A 13215-nucleotide genomic window follows, 5' to 3' on the forward strand; every position below is an offset into this window, starting at 1 on the left:
CTTTGACTATTCCTTTGGATCCTGCTTTGTACCTCTATGTCGGTGTCTTTGGACCTGGCCTGTGACCCCGACTACTCTTCTCGTTTGGTATTGGCTCGGCCTGTCTCACAACCTTGCTTCCTGTTCTTCGTTCCTGTACTATGTGCGGTTCCCTTGCCTGTCTAGAACTCTCTCCCTGGTCCTCTCATGTTAAGACCTGGCAGCACCCGAGTAGCGGAGGGCTCCTCCCAAAGTGAAAGGTTGCGCCGGAACCTTGTGGATTGTTCTGGTTTTTGGGAAACAAATCGTGGCAGACTCAATCTGAAGGGGTCATCTCTTGTGTATGATCAGAAGATGAATGTTTTGTGTATGCAGTATGCTTCAACTAATGACTGTGTCCTATTACCGCCCTGTTTGAGCGTAAATAAAGAAGAGATTAGCACTACTTTTAAACAGGTTATGTTTTGTATATATAATTTCTCTCCTCAGGGAATTTTGGTTGTTCAGCTGAGATCCTAAGCATTGCCGCAATGATGCAGATTCAAAATGTCTTTATCGTCCCACCAAACCAGAAATCGCAAGCGGTGAGTGCAGAAGGTCAGACTGAATCAGACATTCCTGTTAGGGAGAACTTCAAAAGTACTGAGGTAGACTTCTACCCTTGAAAATTAAAACCCTTGTATTGTGTTACAGACTGACAACAAATGTGTTATCAACCCAGTTATACAAATGCCTTTCTTTTTCTATAATTAGTGGAAATTTAAAATAACACAGCCTGACCTGGCTATTATTCTTATGTAGCCACTAGGGTGATCTGGTGGTATAAACGTAAACCCATACTGGAATTCATATAATGCTCACCTCTGATTTAATATCAGCATATGGGCTGAGCACTTTCCACAGATTGATTTGAAGGTCGGTACAAATTTGTTTTTCACTGTGCAGTGGTAAATATCAATTTAAGGATTATGATAGGACAGCTGCATTATCTACATGACAGATACATTTTGAAACTGTAAACATTCAAATTATGTGTAATGGGTTAAGAGCTGTGTGTGCAGTGCTTTGTACCAAACCTGTTCTCATTGCGTCCCCAGATACGAGAACACCGGAAATTTGCAGTGGAGGAAGGCGATCATCTTACCATGCTAAACGTGTATGAAGCTTTCATCAAAGTGAGTTGAACTTGTCCGTTTAATTTTGATTATTTGTTAGTCACATGTAATATTTGTGAAGTGGAAATCTGGCCGTCCACCTCCTGATCTCCATGGAGAATGACATTTCTCAGGCATGGTCCTGTCTAAAAGTGGACATGTAATCCAGGAAAACAATTGAAACATAAACTGCTCCAGGCAGTATTTTTAAACTGCAATGTGTTTATTAGCATCTGAGGCACACTTTATGTTTCGGGCCCTTTATATTGATAAAGGGCCCTGACCGAAACATGTAGTGTGCCTACACTGCTAATAAACACATTGCAGTTTAAAAATACTGCCTGGAGCCGATGATTGTTTTCCTTATTACTGTACATTAAGGTTTAACACAGACACCTGAATCTGCAGCCATAAGGAATCAAATATTGGGGTCTGAATAAAAAAAAATACCTTTTCTCTTGCCTAGATTGGGGAACACAGGCACCATGGGGATTAAGTCCTGTTGCTTGGAGAATGGACACTAAAAGGTTAAAGGAGCTCCTCCTCCTGCACTGGGCTTAATCCCCTACCTACTTCCTATTAGCCTCAGTTTCCTTTTAGTGTCCTCAGAAGGAGGACGGACATTACTGGCAGGGAGCAGTGGTACAGATCTTATTCAGGTGCCATGCCAGAAATAGGGGTCTGTGTTTCCTTTCCCGAACCCCACCAGCTGAGAGAGTCTTCTCTACTATTGTGCCCTTGTTGCCTTCCCGCTCTACGGAGGTCTGCAGGCTAACGCTCGCTCAACACCCCGTGGCTACTGGCTCCCGCTCTACGGAGGCTGCGCCAGTAGCCTGACCGGGGCCACCGCACCATACAGGGCACGGAAGGCTGGTACTGAGGGTAAGTACACTTTCCCTCACCCCACCCCCCGTTCCATAGAAACCAACGATACTTTCGCTCCCGCCCCAACGCACCTTCTCTGAGCCTACCCCTTTCCTGCATAGCGCTACTAAGCCAGACAGGGAGGACAAGGGGCGGACGGACCGGCAACCTCTGGAAAGAGGGAAGGAGTGTTGGGACATTACCCTTACCGGTTCAGAATTTTCCCTTCCCGCTCTTCGCCACGCGACCGCCATCTTGGTTAGGGATCCGGGTGGCGGCCATCTTGGTTAGGGATCTGGGTGGCGGCCATCTTGGTTAAGGATCTGGGTGGTGGCCATCTTGGTTAGGGATCCGGGTGGCGGCCATCTTGCTTATCGCGCATGGTGTTCCTATGCATCTCTTCCGGCTGTGCAGCATAAACTCCTGTATGTGAGTAAATTCTACTACCTACTAAGCCCTTGAGGATCCGGATAGGGGGATTATGGTTACAATATTCCCTACACAGTTCCCTCTGACACCCCCACAGACAGGCAGACTCCGGCTTCTTACCGGCTTCTCTCCGGCCTACACTTTAAGGTTTTGTCTCTTGACTGGCAGAACAGAGGAGACGCTCGTTATTAAGCCACTAACCACGACATGCATTCTCCCCTAAGTACAGGTTTTGCATGTGCATCTTGCATGGCCAAATTTCCACCTTCCTTTTTGATCCACTTACTAAGAGGGAATAGGGGTGCCCAAGTCTGTGGATATTGTAAACCTGGTACCTCTGCCAAAAATCAACCTACCTCCGGCTCAGAGACAGCTACGGCTAGCCAGTCGAGCTCGGACTTAGAAATGGTGCGAGCACTATCTCTTCTTAGCAGGACTCCCAAACCTAGCTATAATACTGGAGATCTTGGACAGAGTGTCGATCACCTGTCAGCGCAACCCCATGAGACAAGCTCCTCAGCTTCTGTCGCCACACGCCCACACCCCATATATCCCCATGGGTTCAGGAAAAGAAGGCCAAACTTTTTCTGGGGAGTACTCCGACCAGGAACAGGAGGCCCCTAGATCCCCAAGGGAATTAAAAAAAAAAAAAAAAAATTAGGGTTATTGTTTTCCCAGTTTACAAACAGCTGGATGACATCACAATGTAAAGCCCCAGATCGCAAGGTTCTGCCTTCAAGTGATTCACACAGAGCCTGCCTACTTAGCTCTGTCGGTAGAGAGCAGGGCTCTGGTCGATAACCTGGTCCAAAGAGTTGTGGTTTTTTCGTTTCCCACCTCTGTAAAAAAAAAAAAAAAAGCTCAGCTCTGGTCCGCTGCGCTTTAACGTTGGTGGCATACACACAAATGCACAGAGTTACTCCTTCCCGCCTGAATCTACTGAGCTTGAGCCCTCACCTCCACAGTCAGTACTGTATGGTAGACCCTCCTGTTTCGAGTCTATCCAAGACCACAACATACTGGTAGCAGACATGGGCATCCATCAAGGACTCCATAGACATGCAAGGCTATTTTCTCAGCAACAGGAGGGGCCATGCACCCCACCTTCACTACGACATAGGTATCGAGCAACGGAGGTCGAGGCGGAGCAGGTGGCATAACTCATTTGGTTTGAGGACCCCTCCACAGACCTTTGACTGTTCCAGATTGCAGACGCAAGGGCTTACATTGCGACTCAGCCTTAGATGCAGCTAGATAATCGCCAGAGCCTCAGCATTGTCGCCAGCTGTTCTTGGCTAGAGACCTGGTCTGCAAACCCCGATGGCCTACTCTAAGACACTTGGAAGGGTGCGTACAGGCGGTCTAAGATCCTTGGGTACTACAGATAGTATCTCGAGGCTACCTAATAAAATTTTCCAGACTCCGCCTTAGAGAGTCTTGGTGTCATCCTTACGTCAAAGAAATCTCTCGTCAGTCTCCCATCGTGGGAAGATAACTGTTTGGAGCAGAACTCAATAAAAGGAATTCCCCTGTAACAGGTGGCATGAGCGCCTTTCTGCCACAAAATAGACCCAAGCGTTCCATCTAAGAGAATACAATTCTCCGGCCCTTTCACCGAGGCAGAGGGTACAAGGCGCAGACCTCCATCCCAGCTACGCAGGGTTCCCTTTAGTCCGCTTAAAGAACAGTCGGTAGAGCGCCCTGCTCTGGTTGATAACCTGGTCCAAAAGGTTGAGGTTTTTTTTTTCGTTTCACACCTCTGCCAAAAACTCTGTTCCAGAGCAGCTTCGGTCCGCTGTGCTTACGCTTACACAAAGGGGAACCAAGATGCTCAGTCTTCCTGGGCACCATTCGCGACTTATCCTATCTGGAGTAATACGACTGGTCCCCTTCCGAGACAGAGGTCGAGGTCTCTACTCAGATCTCCCTGTCATACCAACAAGGACGGGTCTTATCGCCCTATTCACACTTAAGGGAGGTAAACCATCGTGGGAGAAAACACCATTTCAAGATGGAAACTGTACAGTCTGTACTGTTGTCTGGGAAAGAGGGAAGTCTACGGCAGTGATCGAAATCTAAGACGCATACCTTCATGTGCCAATACATCCCAGCCACTGTCTTTCCTTCGTTTTTTCGCTGCAGGAGGACGCTGGCAATTGGCCTCTTCCCTACGGGCTGTCTCCTGCTCCAAGAGTCTTCACGCAGATGGCGGCAGTCCTGGCGAACCTAAGTCTCCAGGGAATGGAGGTCATGCCATACCTGGATGACCTACGAGTTTAGACACCTCTCAACTCTTACCCACAGACCACATCCAGACAGTGGTGGAAATTTTGACCAGACTGGGATGTCTCATCTCTTACCAGAATTCGGTACTCACCCCTTCCCAGAGGACAGAATTCCTGGACCTAATTTGATAGGAAGAGCGTTTCTCCTACCAACAAAGCTATTCTCCTTTGGCACACAACTGCTGACGATCCAGGGAAACAATGTGTACCGCTTCGTGTAGCCATGAGAGTGTTGGGACAAGACCATGCAGACACTAGTACTAAAGCAGCAGCGGAGGAATCGCAGGAAAATGGATCGCAAGATTCTGGTAGCAGACTATCGTTCCTTCGACTACCCAGTTCGGGTGTCGATTGGTGGTGGCTCCGACCACTGACTCTTCTAGCAGGGAGATCGTTTCCCAACCACTTTTGGACGGTCATCACCACAGACGCCAGCCTACAGGGCTGGGGAGGAGTCCTCTATGTACAGGGCAGATGGACCTCAATAGAGGGGTCACTCTCCATCAGCATCCTAGAACTGAGGACAATGTGTCTATCGCCAGTTATTGGACGAGCATCTCCTCGATATATGTGCAATCTGGCAACATGACGGCTGTAGCCTACATAACCACCGGGGAGGCAAAAGAAGCCCGTCAGCTCCTACAGAGACGCAGCAGATCCTACTCCGGGCAGAGAAAAACGTGCTGGACATCTCCGCAGGATACACCCCAGGAGGGACAACTGGGTAGCAGACTTCCTCATTCGCAAAACACTGGATCAAGGCGAGTGCAGTCTACATCCAGAAGTATTCCACTTATCGTAGCGCATTGGGGCATTCCAGAAGTAGATCCGATGGCCTCCTGCCACTACAACAAACTACCAAGATCATGGCAAGAATATATATATATATATATATATATATATATATATATATATATATATATATATATATATATATATATATATATATATATATATATATATATATATATATATATATATATATATATATATATATACGGGTTCCAGTCCTAGCCTTGCTTCCTAGGGTACTTTCTCAACAGATCTGGAGTTCCACGGAAGGCTATACCTACTAGGAAGCCTGTGTCAGCCCGCAATTACCACTGAGTATGGAAGACCATATCCTGGTGTGTGAATAGTTCCAAGGATCCACAAGTTTCAGCGAAGGAAACTTTACTAAGAGGGAATAGAGAAGGGCCTAGCCCTTAGCTCCTCGATTGTACAGGTTCAACCCTATTCTTCTTTCCCACAGCAACTGGTACTAGGCCCAAACGACACAACGTGTTACAGGGTGCCCTTACACAGGCCCCACCTTACCATCAAATATCGCTCCTGGGGATCTTAATCTTGCGCTATCAGCATTGCATGATCAGCCGTTTTGAGCTTTTAGAGTCAATCCATTACCTATCCCGACTGTCTAGACAGCATTCTCTGGGCCATCAATTCAGCTGGCCGAGTTTCGGAGTTAGCAGCCCTAGCATGTAGACTTACATTCACTATACTCCACAAGGATAAAGTAGTGTCAAAGCCGACCCCTGATTCTGAGGTGGTGTCTGAGTTTCCAGACTAATCAGGAGTTAGTGGTTCTCCTCCTATTCGCATCCCTTGATGGCGATGGACAAAGATTGCACACGCTGGACGTTGTTTGAATACTACAGGCACACTTTCTACTACTACTAAGTTTCTCCGGTGGGTAATCACCTATTTATGCTTCCAGAGGGACCTCGGAAGGGACTACGTGCATCCAGGGCTTCGATCTCCAAATGGATCAGGTCAGCCATCCTCAGGGTATACACGGAGAAGGGAAAACCTCTACCCTTTGGGATCCAAACTCACTCTACGAGAGTCCTCAGCACTTCTTGGGTGGTGTTGCCACCAGGCTTCCGCTGACCAGGTTGTAGGGCTGCAGTGTGGTCCTACGTCCACATCTTCTCCAGGTGTCACAGATACACAGACTCTCCTCAGCAGAAATGAGCTTCGAGAGGAGGGTGCTTCAGATTGTGATTACCTGAGCGTTTGAGAAAACAAGTCCCACCCTCATGGGTAGCTTTGGGACATCCCCATGGTGCCTGTGTCCCCCAATCTAGGCAAGAGAAAAATAGATTTTTGTACTTACCGTTAAATCCTTTTCTCTTGTCCTACATTGGGGGACACAGGCCTTCCCTCCCTGTTTTATTTGGCTAATTGAATTAAATTGAATTATGATGACTCTGTTACCACAAGTTCTCCTTAGGGGGGAAGGAGTTCCTCCTCGGTTTGCAGTTTTTAGTTAATTGTAGGGTTGTCCTTCCTTCTTCGGCCGAAAACTGAGGCTAATAGGAAGTAGGTAGGGGATTAAGCCCAGTGCAGGAGGAGGAGCTCCTTTAACCTTTTAGTGTCCATTCTCCAAGCAACAGGACTTAATCCCCATGGTGCCTGTGTTCCCCAATGTAGGACAAGAGAAAAGGATTTAACGGTAAGTACAAAAATCTATTTTTTTTTTTTACTAAAGGTGGACATGCACAAGATGTTCTTGTCAGATATGAAGCTTTTCCTTAGTACACCTTACATCCTAGACAAGAAGTTGCACTATGCACCTTCAGAAAATAAATGAAAAGCAAAATTGCCCCTCCTAGAGATCTGTTTTTATTGCTTCAAAAACTCAAAATATGCTGGTTTGGGGCAGTGCTGATTTAAATGTATCTTCTCTTTACCCTTATAGTTTAACAAGAGCTCTCACTGGTGTCAGCAGCATTTCCTGAACTACAAGGGGCTCATGAGAGCAGTTACTGTCAGGGAGCAGCTGAAGAAACTTCTGAGCAAGTTCAAAGTTCCCAAGAATTCCAGTGAAGGTGAGGAAGATAAGGTGGAAGATACCAGAAGCTTTTTGGGGTTGCGGCAAAAGGGAAGGAGGAGTAGGATGCAATAACAAGGGAAGGGTTGAGACAAGGAAGTAGCTGTGGCTGGTTTGGAATTCCATGACAGTAGGAGGAGGAAGATTTTTGCTCAAGTAGGTGAGGCTTGGGTACCATGGGCTTGACTGGCAGAGGGAGATCAGAAGTAATGAGATCAGCCTTGGGGCAGGAAGAGAAGGTGGTGATGGAGAAGTAAGAAGCTGGTAGCAAAATGGAGTTGGGGCAAGAGGGGGAAAGCATGATGGGAATGTCAGGCTGAAAGAATACTTTGGACGCAATGCCTGCTTATTTACTGATGGAAAGACACTAAAATAAGCTTTATGGGACATAGACACACAAACTTGCATCATGGGTCATCGTGTTTATTCCTCCCGTTGCAGTGTGACGTAGGCAGGATACTATCTAACATTATTGTATATATGGCTTTTGCTGAACTCCAGATCGATCTTCCACACTGAGTCTCTGTCCTCTTCAGAATCCCTTTTTCAATATTTGAGATACAGGGAACTGACGGTTCTTCTCAAAATGATGAGACCAGGGAGAACTGCTATAGAGTATTTAAGGTAGAATCCTGAGACAAAAGGAACTTTTAGATGAAGTTGGAATATCACCATGTGTTTAATCGGAGAAATTCCTTTTTTTTCATTGCTGTGTTGCAGTTAAATTCCAGTATGGTTTTCTTATTCTTGTCTAGGGGATCCGGACCCCATCCTGCGCTGCATTGTAGCTGGGTTCTTTGCTAATGCTGCTAAGCTCCATTCCACTGGAGTCTACAGGTATTTGTGGGGAAAACGTTTTGGTCTGTGAGGATAGATATAGATAGATAGATATTTTTGCATAAAGACCAGTACTCTAAAACAAAATGGGTTTAGTAGAAACTGTGATATAGTGTGAAATAAAGTTTTTACAAGCAAAGTCTGATTAGAGTACTTCATATCACAGTTTCTACTAAACCCATTTTTGTTTTGAGAGGGTACTCTGTTCTCCCAGCAGACCGTAAAGTTGGCCAATAAAAGTTTACTGACTAGGGCCCTGCAGAATAAGTAGGCAGCGTATCTGCCCATGGGAGGTCCTACCTGATCAATATATGGGTGGAAATCATGAGGAATCAATCAGATAGTATGTTAAGGCAGTGCTCTCCCATCAGGTCTCCATCAGCCACTTGTGACCAAATCAGGAGTTCCCCATGAATATCAGCCAGGTATCAATCATGCTGGTTTGAAAATTCCATAGGGTGAGGACTGTATCAGTGTTAATGCGGCCTACTCCTGATGGGTCTCTCCACCAATGTTGGAGGCCATAATGGGTAAAGATCCACCCGTTTGGTTACCTCACCAAACGAGGAGACCTTACCATGTATAGTTGTGTTTAGAATAATAGCAGTGTGCTTAAAAAAAGTGACTTAAGCTCAAAATTCTTATAACTTTTATTTCCATACACACAAATACATTGGGAACACTGCACATTCTATTCCAAATCAAAACATGAAGAAAACTTTATCAAATTAGTGTTATTCATTTACAGAACCAGAAGAAAACTTTCACTGTATAAACTGAAAAATGTTTCTCGATTTTGCTTTCCTTTGAATCACTGAACGAATCTAGTTGTATAATATAATATTAGTTCAAACACTGCTTTTATTTGGAACAAGCCTCAATTAATGTTTGAATTACACAGAATGGGCAGCATGTCATGACTGTTGGGTCTGTTAGTTTTCTATTACTCTACTACACCTACTAATAAATGTGCAATATAGAAATATAATTTCTACCAAAAACAGTGATTGATCAGGTTAGTGATGTTGCACTGCTATTATTCTGAACACAACTGTATGTGCAGTTCAATTCTGTGCTCTGCACTATATTCCCAGGTTTCTGCTCCCCTGGTTACAAGAGGCCAATCAGTGAGTCTGTGCCACCCACCCCCTACTCTCCTGAGACAAGTGTCAGGCAATAGTGATTTGCAGGCCAGCCCGGGAGTGGGTCGGACCGGTTTGGGCCAACCTTGCACCCCTATTTGGGGGTCTCTCCAGCTTCCAGATCTATAGGCAGGAGTCTGTCTTCCCCACCTCCTTTATAACGTCATCGGCGGGGCTGGTTGGCGCAGGTCTATAAAAGGAAGGCGGAAGTCAGGTGCGGGCGGGCGTGGATCCGCAGGTTAGGGTCAGGTGTAGAACGAGTTTTTCTCGACCCGCATATCGGGCAACCCTTCCTCTGTATCCTTTTTATTCATTTGTCTGCTCAGTCTTATTGTTTCTTCTCTACTTCACAGGACAGTGCGAGATGGGCATGAACTGCACATTCACCCCACGTCGGTGCTGTACGCAGAGAAGCCTCCAAACTGGTGAGATCCCATATCCTATCTGTGTGTCTGTATCCTTATGCTGCCCAAAAATGCACCCGTATCTAACGTATTACACTGTGTGATCATGTGTCCCTGGGCTGGACCCAGGATAAAAATCTGCTTTGCCAATCATATTTACTATGATCATATTTTACTCTCTGTGACTTTTTGTTGATCACTGTAGTGAGTCGGATTCCTTCCCAGAGGCAGGTATTCCAGCAGATAATCACTGTCACTTATGCTTTGTGGCACCATGGGATTGGTTGTTATTTGGAGCATTCTGTGCAGCCACAAAACTGTACCATTTAATTACACTAAAGCTGGCCATAGACGCAAAGATCCTATCGTACGAATCGAGGATTCGTACAATTTTTGGACCATGTGTGGAAAGTCCTGTCATTTTTCGTCCGGCGGAGATCGGTCGTTTGGTTGATCTGACAGGTTTGATTTTGTCCCGACCGTCCCGCCGGAGCCCATTGCGCTCTCATCGTAATCCGATCAGATAACCCCCGATATAGCCATGCCCGTTAGTGGCATATCGGCGAAAGATCGGCTCGTTTGGTGATGTCGGAACTTTGCGTCTAAGGCCACCTTAACACATTGCCTCTTCTGTTAGAAAGCATCATGTATTCTCTTTTAGCTTGTTTTCATTCTTAAGCAGATCAGTATGAACATCCCAGGTTCTTGATTGGCAACTGCCATGCACCTTCTGCTAAAGGTTGTTCAGGTGTTTTGAAGTCTTTAACTCTATATATCTGCCCAATATTGTGTTTTATTGTGCTTTTCATAGGGTACTCTTCAGTGAGGTGGTTCAGACCAATAAATATTACATACGAGATGTGACAGCTGTTGAGTCAGCATGGCTTTTGGAACTGGCACCGCACTTCTACCAGCATGGGACGGTATGTCATGTGCTCATTCACTTCCTATGTTCTATACACACATATACCAAATAAATAGTGCTTTTACCAGCAGGTGTCAGTATGCTATACATGCACAGTGGTATCTTCTATATTGGGAAGAACATGACTGCAGTTTACACCTCTGTGCAAGACCAGTGGCAACTAGGGTTGCCACCTTTACTGAAAAAAAAAATACCGGCCTTCCTATATATTTATCTTTTTTTCCTATTAATAACATTGGGATCAACCATCATTTTTACCGGCCAGGTGGCAACCCTAGTGGCAACTGATGACAGAAACAAGCATGCCAGCCTCCATGCTGTGCCTCATGCACCCACACTAATCACTACCTAGCAGGGGCACAACTATTTGCAATGGGACCATAACCAGGAAAGCAGATCAGTTACATATTACTATTTTTTTTCCCACCAGCACCTCTCACATACTTCTAAACGGGCCAAAATAGACAATTTGTGAGCTCCCCTTCCCCTTTGCACAGTCCTGCTGATAAAGAGGCCGCCAACAACCACTGACATCTTCTCATCTTGGCTCTTCTATGGAACTGCCCTTTGCCAAAACTTCCTCCAGTAAGAAGGATGCTTCGTAACCTTCACCGCTCTGCAGGATGGTTTCTTTCTGAGTCCAGCAAAAGTCATAAACGTTCTTGTACCTGAACTCTACACGTCGGTGACATTGTGCCCACCTGCACTCCTAGGCACATCAAAGCTTCTATATACAGTATATAAATATGTGTGTATAACAGAAAGCACTTTTATTTTTTTAAGTTGTAAATGATGAACGAAAGTGGACACGGCCACATGAATGATACCGGTATAACACTATCTCACCACTTTAGTGCCGTAACTGTGTCTGCTTGGCACGGTTACACCATCTTTGCTATGCACTTCTGATGCTTGTGTCACCATCTGCCCATTGTGTATCCTGTATCTTACACCCTGTTTCAGCTATTCCGTATAAGGTTGACATGCAGACCCCTTATGGATTGCCCTTTTCTGCCTAGTAATGTGTAGGCGTAGCACAGATACAGCTTTTTCACCCCATATGGGCACAATGCCAGCCTTTAGTAGAACTAGCTTTAGGGCAAGGGAAAAAGGGCTTTTACAGAGGGCCTCTCAGCCAGAAAGTGTACTTGGTAAAATTACAATTTGCTTTTAATATTTGTATCTGGAATTTACAATCTGTGGAATGCTGCTGAGAGTTGGATTTTAACATGGGTAGACTCAGATTTAGGAAACTCTTTCTAGGGCCCCTTTTCCCTAATTCCGGCCCTATAGCCTTTAAAAGACCATTACTGTGTATTATAGCCCAGACCTATCTTGTTCTTGTAAATAACTGTACATCATCAGAGCGATCTAATAAACACATAGGTATCTCTTGTGTGTGCGAGGTTCTTGGTCTCAAGGCATGCAAAGGACATAATGTAATAAAAATGACAAGAGTTTGCACCAGCTCTTGTAATCCATAACAACTAATAAGTAGGTCGTCTTTTTTTGTTGCTAGAGCTGTAAAGAAAAATATCCTTTTACAGATAAGCTTTTAATATCCCGTGATTTAAAAATAACATCCATGTACCTCTGGGCAGTTCATAGTGTGTTTGCTGTATGGTTCTGTGCTTGCCTTCATACCCAAACATGTGCTTATTGATCTTTTTAAGGGTAATACTACATGGACATTTTTGGCGCAATCCGACACGCGGCAAAGAAACGCCGGTGTCAAATTGCATGCGATGGAAATAAGGTAAGTAATGGAAATGTCGGATGAAGTCGCAGATGTTGATCCAACGCAACACGGCTGTAGGATGCAGACGCTGTTGCGTTAGATCAACGCTGCAACACCATGCGACAATGCATTCACTTACCTTATGTCCGCCATATGCGATTTGACGCCAGCGTTTTGTTGCAGTGTGTCTGATCGTGCTGAAAACTTCCATGTAGTCCTACCCTTAGTCTCTTAAACTCCCCTATTACTTTGTTCCATTCGAGACAGAGACCAGTGCTAAGCACAGGATTAATAGCTATTGATGAATAAAATTCCACATGTTGTAATGTGCTGGAACCTTTTGTACCACATCATAATGCAAATGTACATGCCGTTAGCTGTAGTTATAGGGGACACATACTTACCAGTATAACTTAATATAGCATAATACTGCCTCGGGTATTCTTCTGAGCTCTTCTGTAATTTATTTATTTTACATTTCATGATATTGGCTATTTTACACTGCTAGTATCATGAATGTGAAACAGGACGGTCTCCTGCTGTGTCCATACAGAACGGCAAATGCCTAAACAGTTGGCAGTGGCTCATTCAGCTGGGGTTATGGAAAAAACGGGCAACCATTTTT

The 13215-nt window shown here is 45.2% G+C and overlaps 1 protein-coding gene across 1 annotated transcript in view; it reads left to right on the forward strand.

Moving 5' to 3' along the window:
- Positions 1–13215, forward strand: part of dhx35.S (DEAH-box helicase 35 S homeolog) — a 28139-nt gene extending 14924 nt beyond the window's left edge. Inside the window, exons 16-22 of the mRNA XM_018238417.2 lie at positions 469–563; positions 1077–1154; positions 7413–7542; positions 8300–8381; positions 9877–9948; positions 10739–10850; positions 11283–13215. Coding sequence (XP_018093906.1) covers positions 469–563; positions 1077–1154; positions 7413–7542; positions 8300–8381; positions 9877–9948; positions 10739–10850; positions 11283–11327 — 614 coding nt within the window. The 3' untranslated portion in view covers positions 11328–13215. The remainder of the gene's footprint in view (positions 1–468; positions 564–1076; positions 1155–7412; positions 7543–8299; positions 8382–9876; positions 9949–10738; positions 10851–11282) is intronic.

Source organism: Xenopus laevis, chromosome 9_10S (assembly GCF_017654675.1).
Source record: "Xenopus laevis strain J_2021 chromosome 9_10S, Xenopus_laevis_v10.1, whole genome shotgun sequence".
Taxonomy (NCBI): Eukaryota; Metazoa; Chordata; class Amphibia; order Anura; family Pipidae; genus Xenopus; species Xenopus laevis.